The sequence below is a fragment of the Misgurnus anguillicaudatus genome, chromosome 19 (genome assembly GCF_027580225.2).
Source record: "Misgurnus anguillicaudatus chromosome 19, ASM2758022v2, whole genome shotgun sequence".
NCBI classification, from domain to species: domain Eukaryota; kingdom Metazoa; phylum Chordata; class Actinopteri; order Cypriniformes; family Cobitidae; genus Misgurnus; species Misgurnus anguillicaudatus.
In genome coordinates, this window is record NC_073355.2 from 30,427,542 (window position 1) to 30,446,760 (window position 19,219).

General features: G+C 37.4%; 1 protein-coding gene across 1 annotated transcript in view; it reads right to left on the reverse strand.

Annotated features, from left to right (window-relative positions):
* Positions 1 to 364: 364 nt before the first annotated feature.
* cavin1a (caveolae associated protein 1a) overlaps positions 365 to 19,219 on the reverse strand; it is a 34,590-nt gene continuing 15,735 nt past the window's right edge. The window contains exon 2 of the mRNA XM_055194257.2: positions 365 to 1,369. Coding sequence (XP_055050232.2) covers positions 647 to 1,369 — 723 coding nt within the window. The 3' untranslated portion in view covers positions 365 to 646. The remainder of the gene's footprint in view (positions 1,370 to 19,219) is intronic.

Below are 19,219 nucleotides of genomic sequence, written 5' to 3' on the forward strand. Positions count from 1 at the left end.
TTCATTTTCATATCAACACTTCATTCATTCACTGCATTGAAAAGGTTCAGGTAGACATCAGGCCTGCTATTTTTACCCATAAAATCAGCAGTCATGCATATTACCGTGTTAGTGAGACATAATACAGTGTGTGTCCAGATGAAGGTACTTTAATATAAATATTTAAACAGTATCTTGCTTCACCTAGTTTGGGTTTAACGTTAATAATAACATTTAGGTTAACATAACATCCCATCTAATAGGATGTCAATGTCATGAAAGTATTTATGAAAATATTTTTTTTAATAGCACCACCCCACACACATTCAGCTTTGTGACATTACATTAATGTTCTTTAAGATCACAACCAAGCGATTTTCTTAAACTTTTTGAAGTACTTGGAGTACAATTTTAACACAATAAAATGAGACCATTCATCAATTTTAGAAATTGACATCTGAAAGAAAAAAATCACAAACTTGGGGTTTAATAGATAAAAGAAACAAACCAAGAAAATGTTCAGCTAGAGGTCAAGTCTATTCCACATTGCGTTGCCTTCTTAATCCATCATCAAGCACATCCCAATTCCCTACATCCATTTATTCTTACTCATCTCCAGACCTCCACACCGCATATCAACGTTGAGCTTTTCCTCAACGGCCCGGATTTACTGGCCTGCTTTTTCCCTGGGTCTCACCGTATCCTGTATCACCAGCCGTGAGTGATCAGCTGCCTCTAGCAAGGCCTCCATTTCTGGGCTGTCCAGATTGACCAGTTCACCTTCCTCCACCTTTGTCACTCCTTCCTCCGCCACAAGACTGCCCTGGACCTCCTCATGCTGCTCCGCCTGTTCCTCTGGGTCAGGCTCCGGTGTGGGCTCAATCTCACCCCCGCGGTCCTTCTTCACGTAGAAGGTGAACGGCGGCACGCGGTAGGTGGTTATTTTGGAGCGGGCGTAAACGGTGTGATCAGGCGATAATGACTTTTTCATCTTCTCCCTGGAGCTACGGATTCTCTCGCGGCGCTCGGCGCTAGGCGTGATCCTTGTTCTCAGCCTCCCCATCTTTTTACCCAAGGTCTTCCTGGTCTTCGCCAGGTTCTCTCGGGTTCTTTGACGCGTTTTCTCCAGGTTCTCTTTAGTTCTCTGTCTGGTTTTCTCCAGGTTCTCCTTGGTTTTTTGTTTGTTTATTTCCATCTGCTCCTTGCTGAAGGCCTTCTTTATCTCGTCGACCTTCTGCAGGCCGCTGCGTTTAATGCGCTCGGCACGAGATTCCTCAATGATCTCTTCAATCTCCACTTCTTCCTCGGCTTCTTCTCCATCTTCACTCAGCACCTGCTCACCTTCCTCTATAACCAGCTTCTTAGAGACTTTCACAGGTTTCTCCTTGTCCTGAAAAAAGAAAGCATAAAGGAGAGGAAAATTTTACATAAACTATAGATTAACTTTTATCAGCAACAAAGTAAACAAAAACATTAAAGTATTGGGGTTTACTGGAGGTAGTTATAAGGGGGTGGTTTCCCAGACAGGACTTTATAATCCCAGACTCCAATGCTTGAGATGTCTTAACTTAAAAAAGCTTGCATTAACATAACTTAAAATATATCAGTGCCACTGGTTTGTATCAAGATTTACACTAGTAATGTTTGTAAACAAACTTCTTAATTGTCCTAATATAACTAAGGCCTTGTCCTGGATTAATCTAAACCCTATTCAGGTAACCACCCATATAATTATTGTGTAATATAAAAATGGTTCTTAGCTGTCACTGGGTCCTTTTCATATAGTAGACCTTTGTACCTAAAGCGTTCATATTAGTACCTCAGAGGTACATATTAGTATGGTAAAGGTAGGGGGTGAGCGTGGCATAAACTAACGCAGGGTTAATTGTAACACAGCTACTTTACATACTTTCACAGGGCCGAGCCATCCGACAGCATCATTTTGAAACATGTCAGCAACTAGTAATTGATACCTGGGATTAAAAAAATTTTTTACACAGCAGGGTTATTTGTAACACAGCCTTACGTATCAATATAAGCCTCAATAATCAAAATAATATCAATACAATTATTCAAAATGATAACTGTAAATAAAATATAACAGAAAATAATTGACAGATTTTTTTGGCTTAATTTTGCGGTTCTTTAACAAATATCTATTCATATGCATTAATGTATAATACAAGGATGATTAGATGAAGGATTATGGATGGATGGATGGATAGGTGTGTGAAGATCTTTCTATTACAGATATCCACAATATCATATGGATAAAACAGTATTAAATTATATGTCTGTTACAATTTACCCCACCTATGTGGTTTGGACGGTAGGTTCTAGAAATCAACGTTAAGTGTTCATTTGTAGTATCACTGTAAAAAAATATTTGGGGCTTAGTAAATTTAACTAAATAAAATGAATATTCTTTTTTTAAATATATTTTTTGGCCATTTTTGCCTTTATTTTAACAGTGATAGCGGAGAGAACAGGAAAGTACAGGGAGAAGAGAGGGGTATGGGACCGACAAATGACCACGAGCCCGGAATCGAACTCGGTTCGCCGAAAGTGCGAAATGTCGGAGTGCTACCCACTACACCATCGGCTCCGTCTTTTATTCTTTTTTAACCCACTTTTAGTAAAAATAACACAAAAAGCTAAGTAATTCTAAATGAACACATTATTTAGTAAATTCAACTAAATTTTATCATGTAAAATTTGTAAGAAGTAAATTAAATTAATAATTTTTTGGTTGAAACTACTTGAATTATTTTAGTAAATATAAATAACTAGGCAGGAAACTAAAAATAATATGCTGATTTACTTAAAAATATAATGCATAGTTTTTGCATCTACTTTTTTGAGTAAATTTTACATGGAATTTTAAGCAACTGCTCAAACTGCTTGCTTAAAATTACAAGTAAAACTTACTTTAAAAAGTAGATGCAAAAATGATGCACTATATTTAATTTTTTTTAGTAAATCCAGCGTATAATTTTTTTTCAGTTTAGAGATGTTTGTGTTGCTTATAAAATAATAAATGATTAACCTAACTCATATATTTATTGAATTATAGAGCCAAAACCAAAAAGCATGCCCCGCTTTACCCTACATATTGATACCAAATATATACATATCTATATGGTACACATTATCCTTTTAAAGGGTACTGCCTCAGTGACCATTTTATTACACTTTTTTTACATTGCTGTCTATTTCATTACTTTATGCTGTCAAAATATCAAAATAAAATAGTGAAACTCAAATCCATGTCTATTTATTCACTCACACTAAGTACACAAACTAACCATGCATGCAAGTAGCAAAATTACTAGAGTTACTGTAGGTGAACATCATTTTAAAAACAACCCCCTTAAAGATATGTCTGGACTGGTTGAGTGTGCATTATCCCTTATATAACCGTTTCAGCTTTTAGTATTATAATAATCAGAAATTGTGCTAATGGGGTGGACGGTGATCAACAAAAATACAAGCACGTATACTACACACAGTAGACATGTTTTATAATGTACTTTTGAATTGGCTTGCCTGTAATGCTCGACCTGAAACAGTTATCTAAAATCTCTCATTATTCCTGAGTCAGAATTAATTTCCTACAAGGAAGCAATCAGCTGCCAAATAAATGTATTCTGACCCAGTCTCTCACTTTACTCCATCTTAAAAAGTCACCCCAAAACCTGTTCTTAACATGCTGTTGTCTTCAAGTCGACTCATTCAGTCCATGTTTGACTCTTCAGGATATGCTATAACTCATCATACCACTGAGAAAGATAATCACAATGATTACACGGATGAAAGAGCTTTGCAGTAAGATAATGAACTGATTTCTATGCAACAAGGATGGAAAATGTCAGCGTAATTAGTTTTATATTCAGGCCATTATTTAAATGACACAGAATATAGAGATGAGATCAGCACTCCCCCTGCTGGCCAATGTTAAATCAATGGGTTACATCACATGTAATACATAACTAAAGTTGTGAGTTATCTTTTCAGAATGATATTGGTCTCAGCACCAGAAGCGACCCATTAACATGTAAAAAATGTAAAAAACAAACAAACAAAAAAAAACAACAACATTTGTTACATGTAAAATACATTTAGTAGCTTGTTACAATGTTGGTACAGCACACACATGCATAATATCTACAAAAGGACTAAAGTCATTTTAACGCATTAAACTTTTGTACATTCAACAAGAACTATGTCACGAGGACATCACAAGCTTTATTTTTAAAAAAAAATCACCTTAAAACTGTTTACAAAATACACACTAAATTTGTACTTATGATCATGCATTAGTCATACTGTTGTCATCTGCCTTTCAAACAGATATGAGATATGAGGGAAACGTTTTCGGAAAAGGTTTCAACTTTTCTTTTAAGCTTCATGCTGTCATATGAAGGTGAATCAGATTAAGACAGATAAGTTGTTTCTTTCCCTGTTTTATTTGGCTAAAGTGAGCAGTACCATACTAAGTACAACACGCCCTCTGGAGGACAGAAGAAGAAATAGCCACTCAGTGAATGAAATAAGTTATAACAAAGAATTACCTGAAAAAATAAGTTTCGTTTTTTTAATGTTATTTTACTTTAGATTTAACTTACACTCAGAAAAAATAGTCAAAATATGTATGCCAGCTGTCACTGGTGTGATACCGAACAGTACCCATTCAAAATGGACAGCAAGAGAGGTCATATTAGTACCTCAGCTCAGAGGTACATATAAATACCAAATCTATACATTTCTGTACCTAGTACATTATGACCTATATAAAAGGCACTACCCTAGAGCCAGCTAGCTCTCCTGATTCTGCCAAGTGGTTGATGTCCTCAGGCCAACATTATGTTTACCATGGGACAACATTTCAATCAACAAATCAGATTTCAGAAATAAGTTTACAGTGTGTTTTTATAAGTTTTTTTTATCATTTACCTTTGATTTTAGGGTTCAGTTATGGTTAGGGTTGGTGTTTTATTTACAAAAATGTTGTCCTTGGGGCAACATCACATGTTGCCTCTCACTTGGCAAAATCAGGTCGAGCGTGATAACTGGTGTACATATTTTGACTTTTTTTGATAGTGTAGGACTTGGATCTGTCCTTGGGTTTGAAAAGGTGGAAAGCCTCTTGTTCAAACCAAGACTGTTATAGATCAAATTATGTATCTCCTTACAATTTACAAATAGAAAGTCCTTTCTTTTCTTTCTTTCTATACCTCTCATACCATCAGGCTTTCTATCTGACTGTGTGCCAGTGGAAGTCCTTGTAAACTTGCCTGTTTCCATATCTGGTTGTGAAGGTTGAATATGCATGTGTGCTTATTTTAGGCCAGTCTTTCGTCTCTTTGAATTCCATTTGCATCATTCCCTGAACAGTAATCATTAATATAGTAAATCACAAATTACTCTTTTCAGCACTCCAACAAGCAAATACAGATGCAACCACACATCCATTGACAGACTCGCAGATGTTTTAAAGACCAGATCTGACTGCCGGTAACAATGTTTACGCTCAATGCAGAAGCCTCAGAAGTGTATGCGTGATGTGAGGAATAACAGATGGCTAATAAAGATCATAGTGGATACGAGCACTCTTTCATGTTAGCATTAGTTTATGACTTTGGCTGACTTTGGTGACCCCATCTGAGTATGGTGACTACTGTTTGTCTTACAGTTAATGCAAATGTATCTGTACTGATATAAGACTTTATAAAACACCTTTTGAAAATACTTTCAAAACACATACACTCTAAAAAAAAAAATGCTGGGTTATTTTTAACCAAGTAAAGGCTTTTTGGTTTGAAACAACCCAGCATAGGTAGACTTACAACCCAACGGGCAGGGTTTGTCCCTTTTTGACCTGAAGTGCCAAGATTCAGACTAAAGTGCACAATAAAAAAACACTTGGCATCCCTGTGTTGTTATTAAATAATCCAGCATATTTTAGAGTATAGTTGAATCAATACAGATTTACAATCAGGGTCAAAAAATAGCTTTTATCAAGCCTTAAAGGGCACCTTTTATGCAAAATCCACTTTTACAAAGTGTTTTGACATAATGTGTGTTGGCAGTGTGTGACATTGACAATAAAAATTATGACTTTATTCAGCATTGTTTATAGCGTAAACAAACTTATAGCGTGCGTCTCCCTCAGACTGTAAACGAAGCTCAGGCGCATAAAAATAAACAGCGGGGGCGCACCAGATAACACGTCAGCCGTCTGCAGTCACGTGACTTTAGTTTCACGCAAAAGAGAAGACAATGCTGAATTAAGTCGTAATTTTTGTTACTTTGGACCAAAATGTATTTTCGATGCTTCAACACATTCTAACTGACTACTACACTGATGTCAGACTACTTTGATGATGTGTTTTAACCTTTCTGGACATGGACAAAATACCGTACGTAGATTTTCAATGAAGGGTCAACAAGCTCTCGGACTAAATCTAACGGATTTAAACTCTGTTCCGAAAATGAACGGAGGTCTAACAAGTTTGGAATGACATGAGGGTGAGTCATTAATGACATCATTTTTGGGTGAACTATCCCTTTAATGTGAGGTCACATTGATAAAGCCCCACCCACTAACAGTCCTGCATTACCATAGTTTCCACCCTCGGCAAGTTGTACTCTGCCCATTACAGACTATTATCTCTGTATTAATCAGATTTATTTTAACTGCAAGTGCTCACTGTCTGTTTATAAGGAAGTGAGGAGCTGTAGCTTATTTACATTTAAAGGTACAGATATTAAAACAGCGCGTTTTTGCTCCCACCCAAATGGGGCATTTTGGATATGCTATAGTAAATGATCTGTGGGGAATTTTAAGCTGAAACTTCACAGACACATTCTGGGCACACCTGAGACTTATATTGCATCTTGTAAAAAGGCCATAATAGGTGCCCTTTAAAAACATGTAAAAATGACTAAGCAAATTTTGGCTGGTTAAGCCGTTAAGTAACTAAAATACAAAATATGAAGAATAAAAGTACAATGTGCCTTTATGTTTTTGAGACATATTAACAGGTAATAACTGGATTGTAACAAGTATAAAATGTATATAATTTTACATAAAAGTAATAAACACAGTTTATCCATCGGCTGCAAAAGTCAATTGGACTTTGGATGCAATGTGCTGCTGGAAAATACCCTCTACAAATAAAGTAGCAATAAACACCACATTGTTTTAGCTGTGAGTATGCTACTATAACAGCCTAAAAATGCTCGCACAAGAGCTTTGTGCTAAACCCCACACAAGACAAACAATCGCAGAGATTCACAGCTATCCATGGACCATGACAACCAGCACTAAAAACATGTGGGGCTGTAGTCTGAATGACATCTAAACAGCTAAACAGAACATGAGTTGACAACAGCTGTGTGTGTATGTGTGTGTGTTTGTGTGTGTGTGCGTGTGTGTCTATGTGTGTGTGTGTGTGTGTGTGTGAGTGTGTGTGTGTGTGTGTGTGTGTGTGTGTGGTACAGAGCAGCTGTTGGATCCAGAACAGCACAGTTCGATCAGAAATCTCACAAAAACTCAAACCATTCATTTCAAACCTTCGTAATCACTTGTTCATAGTGGGTATTACAATGAGATAATCTCTATCTCACATAAAAGACAAGGTTGTTTCTTATCCTTTATCTTTAGTTCAGCTTTTTAATGAAAAAGTCCTGAAAATGCTACTGAACTTTAAACACACACACAAATATACACAATCTCACTGCACAAACTCACATAGATACACGTGTTGGACTGAATTCCTGGTTATCCCTCATTAACTGGTAGTTATATTATTCTCCAGGGGCTGAAACAGAAGCTAGCGGGTATTTTCATGCTTGTGTATACAAAGCAATAAAAGCTTTTCAACCTTTTACCTCCTTTGCGGTTGTTTGAATGTTTTGGACAAAATAGTGAAACAAAATTGGAAAGCTTGGAAAGAGAAATTATTGTTTGTGGAGTATGATCAAAAGCACATTGGGAATAAAATGCTGGGTTATTTTCAACAACGCCTTGAGTCAAAAAGGGACGAGCTGATATATTTTAGAACAAAACAAACAAACAAACAAACAAGCAACATTGAATTTCAAATTTGTTTGATAAACTGTAATTAAAAAAGGTCTATATGATGAGTTGTATTGATTGATTTGGTGTTATGGACTTATTAAATCCTAATTAAAGGTGATGGAGTTTATAAAATGAATTTTTTGTCTTCATTAATTCAATTTTTTGTTTGTTGACTCTACTAAGGTTTGTTAAGTTAACTTAAACTTCTTTGTAAAATTATCTAAATTATTGTTTGTTGTGATTACTTAAACAAATTGAGTGCACCCTGTTGACATAATATTTTTAAATTAAACCCAACATTTTATTTTTTTTGACTGAATAAGGGCGCAGTCACACCAAAAGCGCTTTAAACGCTTGCAAACGCAAGGCGCGACGCACTGCCTTTTTTAAAAAAGAGCAGTGCGGCTTTTCATATTGCTAAGCAACCACCGAGTCAGCTGTCTTGTCAATCAAATATTGAAGCGTGAGCGCTCTTTTGCTGTTAACTGTCATTAGCAGAAACTTTAAAAAGAGGAGCTTGCTCTGACCTTGTTTGAGGGTGAGAGGTGCACAAACACGCAGGAGAGAGTGAGCGAGTGGAGTCCGGTTCTTCAAAGCAACTGTAAACTTCCCTCACGACAACGTAAGGCCCGCCTCTCCCCTCATTCGATTGGACAATGGAAGACGCGAATGACGTCAGGCGCTTCTCCGCTCTCCTTCAAACACGCGTGCGCGGCAGGCGGCAGAAAACCGCAAGGCGCTCGGCGCGCATAAACAGCGCGCAAACGCGCCCTGCCCATAGAATATCATTCAAAAAAGGCGCCTGCAACTGCCATAAACGCTTTTGGTGTGACTGAGCCCTAAGGCTGTTTATATATATATATATATGTAATGTAAGCAATAAGGTACGAGAGGCTGTGCTGTAGGAGTGCCTGCAACCCCTTCAGCCGTTACTTATTCACGATGCCTCGAGTACCTTATTGCTTTTATAAAACGGTTACTACACAATATTAAAGTAAAAAAAAATATTAGTGCAACTTTCATGAAGTTAAATCAATAAAAGCATTCCTTCTGCTAGAAAAAATAGTCCCTGACTGCAAACAATAACATGAAAGCTCAAATAAAAACAACAAACTGTTCTCAAACTTTGTCTCATTATATGTTTATGTGTTGCTAAGGGTGTTGCTAAGGGCGCAGTGATATTAAATAAAACTGTTGGGTAAAGCAGTCATAGCAGTGTTTTATCGTGAATAAAGCACACCTATTGACCAATCAGAATCAAGGATTATATATATATATATATAGACTATAGGTGCGTTCCATTCGACAGGGTCCCTGCGGAGTGTTTACTGCTCCCTACTCCCTGAGCACGGTATATCAGTTGAAGTGGACTTCACGGACAATAATCGCTCATTTGGAACGGCCTGCAAACGTCATCAAAGAAAGTCAACGACGGGGTCGCGCAGATTGATATAACATAAATATATATAGGACTACATTCATATTTTAATTTTTATTTACTATCACATTTAAAATATGTACACTATACAATAAAAAAACATTGAGTACTAAGTAATGAAAAACGTATGTTTATTATACACTTTAATTGACTTGCTGCTATTACTTGACTATTAACAGAATTGAAGCCCTGCTGTAACTGTCATGCAAATATAAAAGTAAACTTTTATTTGGTTAACTATGTGTATATATGTGTTTTTAAACGCTTGTCATATAATTGCATAGCGGTCTGACCGTTCCGACGGGTGATCACGTGATGCGCGAACAGTTGGGTGATATTTATGCTGCGTTCCAAGCAACCCGTAACCCGTAACTCACGACTTCAAAACCACGACTCACGACTCTGAACTGGGAGAACATCGATCTAGTACGAGTTCACGGGTGGGAAGTCACGGGTTTGACTGCCGTTCCAGTGCACTTTCACCGGTAGAAGGTTGTAAAAACACGAGTTACAGGCTGCCTGGAACGCGTAGGGTCGTGAGTCGTGGTTTTGAAGTCGTAACTCACGGGTTTAAAAGCCTGCCTGGAACGCAGCATTAGTCTCAGCCTCAGACGTCACGCCCACAAACTGTTGGCTGAACGTCTGATGTTTTTCGTACACTTTTCTGGAAACCCTGTGAAAATGTTAAAGTCGTCTTTGATTGGTTGGAAAAAAACGGATTTCCAGGAGACGCGAGTGTCGCGATTAGTTTCAGTCCCTGGAAAACAAAGCTCTGACGTTCCATTGAGGAAGAGAATCCGTCGTGTTCACGTGTATAATAATGAGCAGTTATCATGATCAGCTAAACATTGGATTCTCAAAAATATGCATAGTTCGCGGCATCGACTCTCTAAAAGGCGTCCAAGAGTTTTCTTTAAGGCAGTTAGTGGAGTTTAAAAGTTTGGTTCTCCTGAATTGCTTGTATGTGTTAAAAAGTGGACAGATATGCTTCAAACAGACGTTTAACAGGATCGTCTCATTGGTGTGGCTGTTGATGAAGTGCTCAACGTTGTCCTATGGTGAGTAATGTTGTTTATTTAGATACTATTTGGTTGCGGCTGGTTATTTCAATAACTGACTTGTTGCCAGCCGGCTCGTTATTGTGGGGAGTCCGAAACGTGACGCTAGATGAAACAAACTGTGATTGGTTGTTTGACATGTCGGTCAAACAGCTCGTGGGCGGGCTTTGTCCAGAAAAAGCAGCGAAAAACACGCGAGACTAGGTGATATTAGGTGTGTTCGACTTCATACGGCGCTGCGCAGACCGATCGATGGCTGACTTAAAGCAGTGCATTCCGGTTAGTATTTTTGTCCGACTTCAGCTGGCGCTGCAGGCACGTGACTGTGTCATATGGTTTTTAAGTACCGCGAGAGCGGTTCGAGATCAGTTCCGCCTGAGTTCCGTCCGCGCAGCTTTCCGAGTATAGTCCCCGCGGCTACACGCGGATGGCCGCGTTCGACACTATACGCAATACAAATGATTTATTATTCAAATTATTAGTCTAACAGGCTGTCAGGGCAGCACTGATTTGGAGACGTTTACAGTACATTAAAACATTAGGATAGGTGAAGAAAAGTAACTGATCCACCACAGTTTAGAACAAACAACAAGACAACAAAGTCAGGAATCAAACAAACATGCTCCACAGCTTTCTGTTCTTGGAAGAAGTAAAAGTTAAAGAAGAAAAACGATAGTGTGTGTGCAAATGCTGTCTATTTCCTTTGTATAAATTGTTTATAGTGGAGTGTCCTGTCTAAATATTTTCACGCGCATGCGCTGTCGTACGCGGACTGTACGCGCACTGTCCGCGCGGTCTCAAATTTTGGGCTGCACGCGGACGGTCCGCGCGGCCGGCCGCGGACCCTCTTGATGACGAAAATGACGTCATGCGGACGGCGCGCATACGCGGACGTCCCTAGTATACTTTCGGCTAGCCAGCGCATTTCCCGAAGAGGAGCTGCACGGGCTGTAATGACGACACAGCTGTTTCACCATTGGACGGATTCACCACATGACAACAATCACATGTGTTTCGTGCTTATTTTCACGCCCTCAGTTCCACAAATGCTCACAAATCTGTATTTTTATAACAGTTAAAGCTCTTTTCATGTAGTCGTGATGTTATATTGTGTCATCTTCATCAAAATAAAATTGATAAAAAACGTAGACCCCACTACATTGGTATTTAAATAATATATGCTTATGTTGAACTTTATTCTTGTAAAAACAGATGCTGTAAGCCTCTTCAGTTACACTCATGCTCATACACGGACATTCAAAACAGTATAATTCACTTTTTATGTAGTTTAAATCTTACAAATCATGTTTAATGCGATTAAGCAAGCAAACGACACGTGATCAGCCATGCTTAACGTAAATGCAGCAAACTACGGGAACCACAGCGCGGACGTCCGACTTCACGTCTCCGTTTTCAGCTCCTCCCCACCTGCACGCGGCTAATCTCGCCGATCGGTTACATCCAGCCACAGCCGATGTCGAACACACCTTATCACTCTCCACTTCCTGTGAAGTGATGTATCGATGTTCCCTGATTCCCTATGCCGTGCGCAGTGCCCTTCGAACTGAACATGTTCGCTCCCTTCGGATAGGAATCTCACTTAAGATGGCGGAATACCCTGTGAAGTCCACTTCGCAGTCCACTTACGGTCGAATGGAACGCACCTTATTTCAGAAGATGTAAACACTACTGGTCCAGAAACACTTCCTGTTTCAGTTTGTGACTGTTTTTTATTATTTCACATATATCATTATCTTTAAGTTGTTTGTTTAACTTTTTGATTCAGTTTTATGTTCTGTTGGTTGTATTTTATCCCAACGTTTATCTAGTGTTAAAAAAATGAAACAGGAAGTGCTTCTGGACCAGTGTTGTTTACATCTTTTGAAATGGTCTATAATAACAGTGATATGGCAAGCATTTTTAGCATTTAACAGCTAAGCTGGATATGTGTTGCAGATATCTGTATTTCAGTTTTGCCTCGTCAAAAAGAACATTTCAGATATCCGCAACTACATTCTTCCTATCCATAATTGTCATTTCAGATATCCACAAAGACATTCTTCCTAGGACAAATGACATCACTTTTGCCATTCATTTGTATGGGGTTTATCATTACAGATATCTACAATTCAGTTGCAGATATCCACTATGTAAATTACAGATATCTGTAATTGAATTGTTGATATCTTTAATTCCAGTTTAAGATATCTACAATTTGATTCTGACTAGTCATAACTCCAGTTCAAGATATCTTTAATTCAACTCAATTCAAGATATCTACATGTTCCTTTTCAGATATCTTAAATTAAGTTTTGACTAGGCGAAATGACGTTGTAGATATCTGTAACTGGAGTTGTGACTGGTCAGAATGACGTTGTGGATATCTCAAACTGGAAATAGGGATAGTCATAATTTAATTGTAGATATCTATTATCAAGTTATAGATATCTTGAAATGAATTTTGATTAGAGATATCTGAAATTTGAGATATCTGTAACTTTTATTCCGCCTAGTCAAAATGTAATTACAGATATCTTGAATTAGAGTTTTGACTAGGCGAAATGACGTTGCAGATATCTGTATGCAAATTAGGCCCGCATCACACGAGCGTGTTCTTCTAATCATTCGGATAATTGTCTCTCAGTTTAATTTTCTGTTCTGCGTGTTTGGGTTTTGCTTCAGAATTTTATTTTTTTAACAAACACAAAAATATCTATTATTTTAATTTTCCATTTCTGTGTTTGCGCTGGCGATTGGATCGTACCATTATCGCTGGGGTGGAGGTGTACACAGTGGCCGAGCCAGAGGAGCGTCCGGGTGCCATGCCAATGCTACTTTCACTCCATCCAATAATTCACTTCCCGTTAATCGCCGTGTTTATTTCGCCGTGTGGCAGCACAACAAATTATTAAAAACAAATTTACGAGAATATTAAAATATATTTGCATATACGATATATTTGGCTGATATCTAATTGTCTTCCCGTGGACTGAATAAAGTTATATAGTAATATATTGGCCTTTCTTTGTCTGTATTCAATGTTTTCATTGCCAGCCTTGAATTGAAAACGTAACGCGCATACTCACAGATAGCGCGTGCACAGCCAGAGCTTTAAACGAGTGCATGTTTGCGTCTTTTTTGGCTTAAACGGTCAAATGCTCTAATGTTGAAATAGCTGTCTTTGTGAGTACTGAGTATCATAGTAATCAATGGGTTACTGCGTCTTAAACGATTGTATTTTATTGCATTCGGTCTTATAATAAGCCTAACTGTGTCTTTGTCATTAAGTAATTAAATAAGAAAAGACTGACTAACTTCTGTAACTTCGTAAAAAAAGATTATATTTTTACTTTTTAAATAAATTACTTTTTTGCCAAAAAAATCCTTTGTGTCGAGCTCTGCTATCTGAAGTATCATGGAGTTTAGATCTCCTGAACAACTTTGCAGTTAAAATGAGATATCTTTCTTCTTTTGCTTAGAGCTATTGTACATTATGTTTACATCAAGTAATGCATATAGGAATATTTATCTAATGTGGCATAATGTGAAGTGTAATTTTTTGACACATTGTTACACATCTTTTTTTCTATAGACTTCCTTATAGCCTTGGCCACCCCATTAAAAAAATTCTAGTCCCGCCACTGGGTGTACAGTACTGTAGGCTATACTGTTTGTATCAGACCACCACCAGCTTTACACTTTAACAAGATTGTCTGAAACAAAGAGTGAGTTGAGTTCACATGATTCATATACAGTGGTGTAAAAAAAAATAGCAGTGCAACATCAGTAACCTAAACCATTGTTATTATTAGCAGTATTTCTGCATTGGAAATGATTTATAAACAGATGTAGTATGTAATAGAAAAACAATAGACCCATTTGTAATCATATCCACTTGTTCAGAGTTGTTCAGAGACTTATTTATTGAAAGTGGTGTGATCAAAATAATAGCAGTGTTAATTAGAAAATGAGTTCATTCTGTGAAAACAGCTTCTTTTGTCCTTTATTAAGAAATAGAGGAAGCAAATGTTTCGCCCATTGTTAGAAAAAATATCTGTTGCTGAGTTTTACTGAAAAGTAAAACGTTTCGTTCCAAACATTGCTCAGAGGAGCAATGCAATTTGATTAAAAAGTTGATTTGAGAGGGGAAAACGTATAAAGAAATGCAGCAAAATTGAGGATGCTCAGCTAAAATGATCTTAAATTATTCTAAATGGCAACAAAAACCCAAAGCACATGGAAGAAAACAAGCAACTACTGTTAAAACAGATCAATGAATAGTCAAGATGGCAACGATTCAACCTTTTATTACCGTTAGAAAGATCAAAGATGATGATCTGTGACAGTCACCTATTGAAGCTATTTGCAAGAAGTCCCAGTAAAGCACCACTGTTGAAAACAAACATCTGCAGAATTACATCAACACATCAACTGGCCCAAAGAAAAATGGTGTGACATTTTGTGGCCTGATGAGAGTAAAACTTTTCTATTTGGGGTCAAGACAGAACCTCAGGCGACCCCCTGGTACTCAATTCAAGCCACAGTACAATGTAAAGACAGGTAAGCATGGTGGTGTAAAAGTCATGGTATTGGGATGTTTTTCATACTACCATGTTGGTCCTATTTATCGTATACACGGGAACATGGATCCATTTGAATACATCAGAATAGTTGAAGAGATTATGTTGCCCTTTGCAGAAGAGGAAATCTCCCTAAATGGGTGCTTCAACAAGACAACAACCCCAAAAACAGGTTATGGAGTGGCCAGCCCAATCCTCTTATCTCTATCCCATTGAAAACTTGTGGGGTGACATTGAAAATGCAGTTTCTGAAGCAAAACCTAAAAAATGACAAGAACTGTGGATCCTGGGCTGAAATATCTGTTTCTAGGTGCCACAAGTTGGTTGACTTGATTGTACACAAATGTGCAGAAGTTATTAACAACAATGGTTATGCAACTAAATATGAATAATTTAAAGTAAAGTTAAATCTTAAACAATTTCTTCAGTTTTAAAGGGTGGTTTTCCAGACAGAGTTTAGACTTTAGGCTTTAGTTATATTAGGGCATTTTACAAACAAACCTTACAAAAGAAATATGGTGTGCATCTTAATACCGGGCACTGATATGTGTTAAGATATGTCAGTGCAAGATGCTTTCAAATTAAGACAATTCAAACATGCATTTTAGTCTGGGACTATAAGCCCTCTCTGTAAGTGTCTACAGAGAAAAATGCAGACACTGCTATTTTTTACAGATTAAAATGTTTTTCTTTGCTTTCCTTTAAAAGAACAAGAAAGACTTGATCCATTTTGTTAATGGTTTGATTTTGAATTGGATGTGTATTTTTTTCAATACATTTTAAAGGTTTTTGCTTTTTACACTTTTATTAATACACTGCTATTTTTGCACTGTAAGTGTGATTCGTTGGTTGGTAGAAGAGCTGGGAATGGATAATACACTGTGTAGATATCTCAGATATTAATATGTCTAAATTAGCCAATATAACAGGCCAGCCATTCGCGACTCATACTCTAATAAGGTTCATTTTAAAAAAAAAAGTGAAAGTGACATGGTTGTCAAATATGCAATGCATACAGTTAGTATTAAACACATACACACGCCTGTGCGCGCGCGGAGCAGTGGGCAACCAGTGCCCGGGGAGAAATTGGGGTTAAGGTACCTTGCGCAAGGGCACCTCGGTCACAACCGGCCGGCCATGAGACTCGAAAACGGTAATTTTCAGGTTACAAGTCCAACTCGCTACCTCGTAATGTTTCGGGGTAACATGATTTAACATTTCGAGCCATATTATACAGACTGAACTGCGGCAGATAAGTTATCCATCACGTCTCGAGTGAATAAACTTACTGCCAAGGACGTTATCGCCATCTACTGATAAAAACCAAAACGGCAACCGAGGTCCTATAGATAAATGATAACATACTGACATTATTATTATTAAAATATATTTAATAAATGTGTAATATACATAGAGATAAATATGGTCAGATCAGGTAAGCCTATTAACGCGATAGCGCTGTGGGTGCGTGACCGACAGTAGACCCCCGGCCATAATGGTGCGATCCAAACGCAAACAAACAGAAGTCATTTTTTATTTGTTTTTTCCAAAACCTGAAATTCTGAAACAACAAACTAAACACGTATAATTGCAAATTAAGACAATTATACTTTTGTGAACAATTGAAAATGATACATTTTGATGGTGCAAAATGAAAAAAAAGAACTGCAAAGCGTTAAACGGGCCCGTCATGCACAATAGTTTGCACTAGTCATAATGACGTTTGAGATATCTTTAACTTTCATTCTGCCTAGGCAAAACTGAATTACAGATATCTGCAATTGTCATTTAAGATGTGTGACAAGTTGAATGTCGTTTTCAATGACGTCATTGCAGATATTTGTAATTCAGTTTTGCCTAGGCAGAACTGCATTACAGATATCTATATCTGTCGTTTCGACTAGTCACAATTACGTTACAGATATCTTGAATGACAATTCCAACTATCCAAAATGTAATTACGACTAGTCAGAAAGACGTTGTTGATATCTACAATGTTAATTCCAGATAGTCAAACTTAACTTTTAAATGTTAAAATGGCTTGCGATACAGTGATGTTATTATGGGTTTTAGGGGAATTGCAAATTAAAGTAACACTACAGTAGCAAACTCAGTTGCAAAGTCAGTGTAACCCATTAACACATACACCGTAATGCGTATTGCTACAAAACAATAGAAACAGCATTATGAACAAATGGCAAAAAACTGTAACTTTTTATAATTGATTGATATTGAAATGAACAAGTATTTGGTTTATTAAAATTAAGAATAATGATCCTCCTAACTAACGTATAGTTGGCAAGTTAAAAAGTAAAATATTAACTTGGGTATAAATGCAGTCACAGCTGTGCATTTATGGTAATTTTATATAGACAAACAGAAGGTCAGATGCAATAAAACTAAATATAAATCTACAAGTGTGTCTTCATCTGATGTCATGAATTTAAGAGATATGGCCTACTGTAAGCATAGATTTATGAACACGGATGGTCTAAGCAAGCACTGGCTTCATATAGCTAAAAATGCATGACTGGGTCAATGCACGCACATGCGCACACAACACACTGTGCATAATGACAAGAGGTTGTGTTACAGTGATCAATCACATCCCCATTCAAAAACACACATTCACACACTGTAAAAAGTTGGATCAACTTAAAATACTTCAACTGGTAACACCCCAACAAATAAAATTTTCTTCAACTTAAAATTTTCACTTAAAGTATTTTTAACTTTTGAGTTTTTTAAGTTTGTCTTAGGAGCATCAAGTTCAAGTTCATTTATTTATGAAGCACATTTAAAACAGCCTCAAGACCAAAGTGCTGTACATTAAGAATATAGCATAGAAAAATAAAGCAAGAGTAAAAACCAAATACATTAGAACCATAAACAGATCTGAGCATAATGTTTATTTCTCGTTCTAACATCCAACCAACAGAAGATGGAGAAAGAGCAAGAGATTCAAAGAGAGAGTCAAAAATGTGAACTATAACTGAAATGTTACTCTTCATAGTGGTTTACTATAAGTAAAGGTGAATTTTAGCTCTGGATGCAGACTGTTGCCGTGTCTGGCTCTGTTGCTACAGTATCGAGTGTTGCTCTAGACGATCTATATTTAATAATAACATATTCATCTGAAGCCCTGCCCCGTGCAAGCGATATGAAAGAATCCAGCTATTCCAGGACCTAGGAGAAAACACTATAACACCCGTGATATGCTATCAATGTTACGCATTACATCTCACTTACACAGATAGTCATTTACTGTATTTCGTGTGTACGATATGCTTAAAACTAAGTTAAAATGACTACCATTCAGTCTTTATGAAACCCACGTACACTTCATTTATCTTCAGCCCATTCATCAAACATCAAATTCTGGCCTGGACTTCTATAGCATACAGTCTCTAACACACACACACACACACACACACACACAAACACACACACACTTGGCACTTCAGGTCAACGCTCACACTGAATACACACTGCCGGCCGTCTATGTAAACCTGACACCCTGAATTCACTGCAAAAAATAGAGCGCAGGCCAGCAATGCAACAGTAAGATCACGCAAACCCTATAAGTCACATCGCTTAAACCCTTCTGCACCCCTCTCAGCACTGAAGCACTGCCATTTAGTGTACAACACTGCTGCAGAAATAAAAGCACATTTGACATTTTCCTATTTGTATCACTTTAAGAAATGATACAGCCTTTCACTCTTCAAACTGAATGGCCTCATCATTCTGAACAATTTTGGCACCGATTACCAATTCCAGTTCCAATTTCTGAATATGAGACTCAAATGATTCAAATGTCAACTTATTTATACTTAAAAATATAAACACATGTGAATATGAATGTCTCTTTCTTCTCACATACTGGCCTGTCACCTAGTAGAAGTTGAAATTAGTGGAGTAATTTATTTGTGTCTCAGGAGTCTACGATTAGATATCCGATAAATGCCAATAGTGTAACCTGCAGCCTCAGTGGACATTCCACTGGAGACACCCGCCACCCCACACCCACACACGTGAACCTGTCTGTGAAATCCAGGCTAAAATCGTATAATCTAATTAT